Genomic DNA, 6,000 nt, shown 5'->3' on the forward strand with positions numbered 1-6,000 from the left:
CACAAAGAAAAGCCTAGCACCTTCTAATTTCCCTGTGACATAGGAGGTAACGACACAGCCACGAAACCTGTCAAACTGTCCCCCCCCCATTCTTGATCACAGTCTAGTAGATATACACTGAATATTTACAATGAAGGCATTCGTTGTGACTTTTAAAGTGTTCCATCCCTCGAACTAACTCTCCTGTTAAGTGCATCCGCACACCTTGCAGCTAGATGTGGGCATTTCCAGAATTTCAAGTACAAAAGCCTAGCCTTATTTCAACCACTGGTTGCAGCCATACAACGTCCTCACATAGTCAATTTTTTTTTTGTTAGATATAAAATGGCTAGAGGATTCTCCTAACCTCGAGCTAAAACACATCTCACAAGAACAGCCCGTTTAACAGTGAGCACAATCTCACATGCCCTGCTCTGAACAGAAAACAATGCGTCGGTACGAGGCGTTGAAAAGAAGTCATCGGTAGGTAAGCAGAATCTCCGGCTGAAAAGAGCACCCAAATGGTGGGCGAACGCCAGCACACACCAACATACAGCAGCACACCTCTCCTGCATGGGGTTACGGCTAATACTCCGACAACTCCAACTATTTTTAACACTACTGGACAATGAAGTTGGAGAAGACGTGAGAGGAGACCTAGATTAAATTCCTGATAGGATGCATTGTTTCTCACAGTCAAAATTAAACACCAACTCACTCGATCTCTGTCTCGATATTCACCGGTGAAGCGCTAATTAGATGTCGACCAGAACCGGTCCTTGTTTTGGAAAAGCTTAGGCTAAATGACATTTCGGAATACTCGTTTTGGGTCTTAACCTTTACATAAATTTTCACTTGTGGTATTTGCGGCTTAACAGCAACCCAACCAGCGCTGTCATCGAGTGTTATGGCCACAAACCATGACTTTCTCACTTCCACAACAACACAGCACTCAATCTATCAGCAAACCAACCCAAAACAAGAGGGATTCATGGAGGTTTCCAGATTATCAGGGCTGCGGAGTCGGGCGCGGGAAAGCCTCGGCCGCCCGAGAGCTGCCCGGCCGACGGCAGCCGGCCACAGCCCCGCCGCGCCGGCTCCTCCACCTACCTGAAGAGCAGGAGATAAGAAAGACGGCGAACGCCAACTTTGCAGCAGCTCCCATTTTCCCGAGGCGCCGGGGAAGCCGTAGGAAGTTCTCGCTAGATATCCAGTTCCCCGGGTCTTCCTCAGAGACAAACCTCCTGGTGTAAAATCAACCGTCATAAAACATATTCGGAAGCCCCGAGACGGGGGGGTGGGGGGGTTGGATCAAAAAACGTTCACGGGGTTTAGGGGGAAAAAAAGCACAACAATTAAAAAAAAAAAAAAACAATGTACCACCGAGGGAAAAACCGCCACACACACGCACAACACGGAACCAAACAACGAAAAGCCAACAACAACAAAAGCGGGTTGAAATCACTGTCAAAATCACTGTCAGCTCCGCTCGCCTCTCGCGTCTCTGCGAACAAAACGCCTGGCTGAGGCGACGAGGCGGCGGCGGCGGCGCCCGCAGCCGCCCGGACGGTCCGGGAGCCGAGCTGCTCCGACGTCCGGACCGACCTTCAACCCGGACACCCAAAGTCCGCGGACCACGCTAGCCGAGCTTGCGGCGGTGGCGGCGCGAGGCGGCGGTGAGGAGACGGCGGCGGGAGACGGCGGCTCAGGAGGCGGCCAAGTTCTGGTCCAGGCTGTGGCTCCGGCTCCCGGCTCCCGGCTCGGCCGCGTTTTTCGGTCTCCTGGCCTCCGCCGGCCCCGCCTCCTACACTTCCGGTTCCGGCCCGAAGCTGGAAGCCAGGCGCGGCGGTGAAGCGCTCGGCGGCGGTGGCGGCGGGAGCGGCGGCAGGGCGCAGCGCGCGTGCCGGGCGGCGAGCGCGAGGAGATTGCCCGGGAGGCGGGGCGAGCCGGAGGGGCGGGGCCGGAGCCCGAGCCCGATCGCGCTCTGCGAGGCCTGCGGGACCGGAGACCCCGAACCGCCGGGACGGGGGACCCTGTAGGTCCCGGCTGAGGCCCGGAGGCGTCCGGCGTGCCCAGCGCTGTGCCCGCCCGAGCGCGAGAGCCGTGGCGCCCGAGCGGGATGGGCCGGCTGCGGCGCCCAGCCTCTCCTCTGGGGGACGCCGAGGCCGCGCCGAGCTCCTCCGAGTGGGCGGGAGCCGCACCCGCCGCTGCCGGAGCGAGCTAGGTGCTAGCGAGCCGGCCGCGCCCCGGCCTCCCGGCGTTTGTCTTTGGACTGCGAGAGAAAAGCAGCAAGGGCTGTCCGCCAGGTCAGGACACCCTCGCCAGTGAGCACGGTGCACGTTTCCAATCCTTTCCACCATACCTTGTGTACACAAAGCATTGTGTTGCAAACAGGTTTGCTCCTAATTGGTTTGAGAATCTTGCTAGGCTTGAAGTGAAAACTGCAGATTTCGATCAGTCAGAGAAGTGGATATTATCAATCTTTAGCCTCTTGTGAGACCGATTTTTTTTTTTTTTACCCCGTAAGCCATGTTTATCGGGTGTCCAGTTAATCACCGAAACAAATCCAAAATGTTAAAATGTGACGCCTCCCTCCAGAAGCTCGACTCTTAGGATGTTGGAAGTTAACTATATCATGCAAAAACAACTGATAGAATCAATAGGTCATCATTTATCACAATTTAGTAAAAATCAAGGGGGAGATCTTGCTCTTTCCCCCCACTTTTTCCCAGCGCCTGAAGAATCTGACAGGAATGCTGTCTTGGTAAATAGATTAATTCCAAGACCTTCACCTTTTTTCTTAATACAATAACCTCTGTGTACTATACAGTGTTTGGAGATTTTTTTATTATTATTATTAAAAAGGAAGCAGCTTTAGGATGAATAACTAATGTTTTAGCCTGCACTGATTCCCACATTTTTCCACAAACTCATCCTTCTCACTTGCATTTCTGTTTTCTTCTTCTCTTCCCATAAACTACTCTGTATTTCTGTCTATTAAGTACATCCCTATAATTACCTGCCTATTTCTCTGACTTGTCGAGGTTAACAATCACTGTGGCTCTTTAAACTCTCTCCAAGAGTTCCCAGTTCTCAAGCCCTGCTCAGAATTTGATTGTATTATGCAACAAAATCCCAAATTGGTCTTCAAGATGCTTCAGTAATCTCATGTAGTTCTGCACACATTTCGGGCTGGCCAAAAATTAAGAGTTGCCACTAACAGTTCTGAAATGGAAGAGTGTATTTGCTTTAGAACCAACTGCTCTCGGTTCTTTCAGGGATTTGATGGCTCGGGCTCTGCTGTTGTTCTATCTATCGTTTTCATATTTCTCGACTGCTAAAACCAAAGCAAGTGGAATAGCTAGCAATGGTTGAAAATATGGCCTTTATCTTGCCCCTTACTTGCTATGTGAGTGAACATAAAATAATTTTCTATAGTAATTAATAAGACCGTCAAGAGAAATTCATAACTAGAACATTCCTGTCTAACAAAGAGTTAAAACCATGGGAAAATTTGCTAACATCCCATAACAACAGCTATGCATTCTGTTCTTAAACGTACTTTGGGGAATTATTGGGGCAGGACCTTGAGTAGCTCAGGGTGTCTTTGAGCTTCCAAGATAGCCTAAGATGACCCTGAACTTCTGATTCTCCTGCCTCCACTTTGTAATTGCTGGAATTACGGAAGTACACTACCATGCTGTGTTTATGTGGTCCTGGGCATCCAACCCAGAACCTCATGCATGTTTACTTAGCAAGCCATCCTGAGCCCAAAAATGTGTATTTTTTAAATCCAGAAATAATGACTTAAAAAGATTTTATTCCTGCTACAGTTCCAAAGCTCAGATTGAAGACAGAAGTAGCTGAAACTATTAAGTCTGCCTTTCTTTGCTCCATATTTTATTTTTTTAATATTTTTTAATTTTTGACAAATTTCTACAAACACAGTGTATTTTGATCATACCACCCTAACGCTCCCCTTCCACTTCTCCTAGGGCCCCTTAATAAATGGCTCTCCCTCATTGATGTCTTTTCTCTTAAATACAGCCTACTGAGTCCAATTAGTGGTGCCTACATAAGCATGTGCAACCTACCTACCAATAGCCACGTCCCTGAAGAAAAATGAGTCCTCCTCTTTCTAGAAGCCATCAGTTGCCAATGTCTCCATGAGTCCCTCCCCCATCCACTAAGGTTGGAATTATTGCCTGGCTTGGTCTTTCCGGGGTCACAGTAGCTGCTGTCACTTCCATGTCACATCCAGAAGATAGTATTTCACAGCACTCCGCCCTCTGGCTGTGCCATGGTATTCCTTGAGCTTTATGGGGTTAATATAGATGTCCTATATTTAGGGCTGAGCACCCAGAAGTCACCTACTCTTTAGCACTTGAACTAATTACAAGTCTCTGTTTTTGACTGCTGCCTGCTGCAAAGGGAAACTTGGCTGGCCAAAGTTGAGAGCAGCACTAATATATGGGTATAAATAATATTTAGAAGGGATTGACAGCATTTCTGTTTAACAAAGCAGCAGGACTAGGTTGTTCCAGTACCGCTTGTGTCCTCCTGAGCCATGGGCTTTCAACTAGTTTGCAATTGTCATTGTTTATGCCACGGCAATGCTTAAGCATGCATGGCCAGCCTGTTTATGGTGGTTCTCCAGTTGTTTCTATCCTGGGCAGTCCTAGATGCTTGTGTTATTGTCATACCCAAGGTCCCACAGTCTTCCTTTATGCTGTCTACAGAAGGAAGTCAACTACAGGATATGGAAACAGTGCTTGAGTTACTTCGGCTATGTTAGGAGAATGAATGACAGCAGAAGATAACACTGCTTGGAGGGGTGCACAGGATAAGGTGAACAGGAAGACCCCCCCCAACACTGGATAAACAGCATAGTTTGCAATACCAGGCATTAATTCAGTGGTTCTTAACCTTCCTAATGTATTGACACGTTGTGGTGACTCCAACGATAAAATTCTTTTTGTTGCTACTTCATAACTAATTTTGCTACTGTTTTAAATTATAATGTAAATATCTGTGTTTTCTGATGGTCTTAAGTGATCCCTATGAAAGAGCTGTTCAACCCCCAATGGGGTTGCAACCCACAGATTGAGAATTGCTGCATTAATTCTTTTTTGTGGAGCAAACCTCAGATAAAATCAGAAAGTGTCTAATCATCCCATAGCTGGCACTTTCTTAAATACCATTGATAAAGTTCACTTTACCTACCTCCAAAATTATATATATATATAATATATATACACACAATTTATATATATATATGTATGTATATATTTGATTTTCTAAGCCAAGGTTTCTCTGTGTAGGGTTTCTCCGTGTAGTCCTTGCCTCTGCATTCCAAATGCTGGAATTAAAAATATGGGCCACCACCACTCAGCTAAAAGTTATATGTTTTTTTAATTTGCTTACAAAATATGCATTCTATAAAACTTTTTCATACATCCTCAGTTTTTATTAATCTACCTCCCACCCAACCGTCTCCCCATTGCCCATTCCTATCCTTACCCATGCCTTTAGTCCACATTTTCAGACCACATGTATTCTACTACACCCTTGTCACTTAAGGCGTCTTCCTCTCCTTCAGTCATAAGACATTTCTAGCTTCCTAATTTCAATAAACAGAGACATTTAAAATTAAATGTACAAATTAAAATTTTGAGGCTAGGATCTAAATGTAAGAAAGAATACAGCATTTGTATTTTTAGACCTTAGTTACCTTATTTAGTATAACATTCTCCATCTGTTTTTCTATAAATTTTATAATTTCACTTGTAGAGCACAATGCAATTGTTCTGATAATTAACTTAAATTGTCAACTTAACCTAGAGTCACCTGGGAAGAGAGTTTCAGTCAGGGATTGTCTGCATTGGGTTGTCCTGTCGACATGTCTGTGGGGGACTTTTCTTAAATTTACTGAAGTGATGGCTTTCCTAGTGCCAGAGGCACTCTGCAGACTACTGGGGGAGAAAAGTCATCAATAGCCTTACTTACCTGAGGCATTGCATG

At 46.4% G+C, this 6,000-nt stretch overlaps 1 protein-coding gene across 1 annotated transcript in view; it reads right to left on the reverse strand.

The window, feature by feature from the left end:
- Acvr2a (activin A receptor type 2A) overlaps window positions 1-1,275 on the reverse strand; it is a 79,801-nt gene extending 78,526 nt beyond the window's left edge. Inside the window, exon 1 of the mRNA XM_038335686.2 lies at window positions 1,090-1,275. Coding sequence (XP_038191614.1) covers window positions 1,090-1,144 — 55 coding nt within the window. The 5' untranslated portion in view covers window positions 1,145-1,275. The remainder of the gene's footprint in view (window positions 1-1,089) is intronic.
- Between the last annotated feature and the right edge of the window lie 4,725 nt (window positions 1,276-6,000).

This window comes from Arvicola amphibius, chromosome 7 (assembly GCF_903992535.2).
Source record: "Arvicola amphibius chromosome 7, mArvAmp1.2, whole genome shotgun sequence".
Taxonomy (NCBI): Eukaryota; Metazoa; Chordata; class Mammalia; order Rodentia; family Cricetidae; genus Arvicola; species Arvicola amphibius.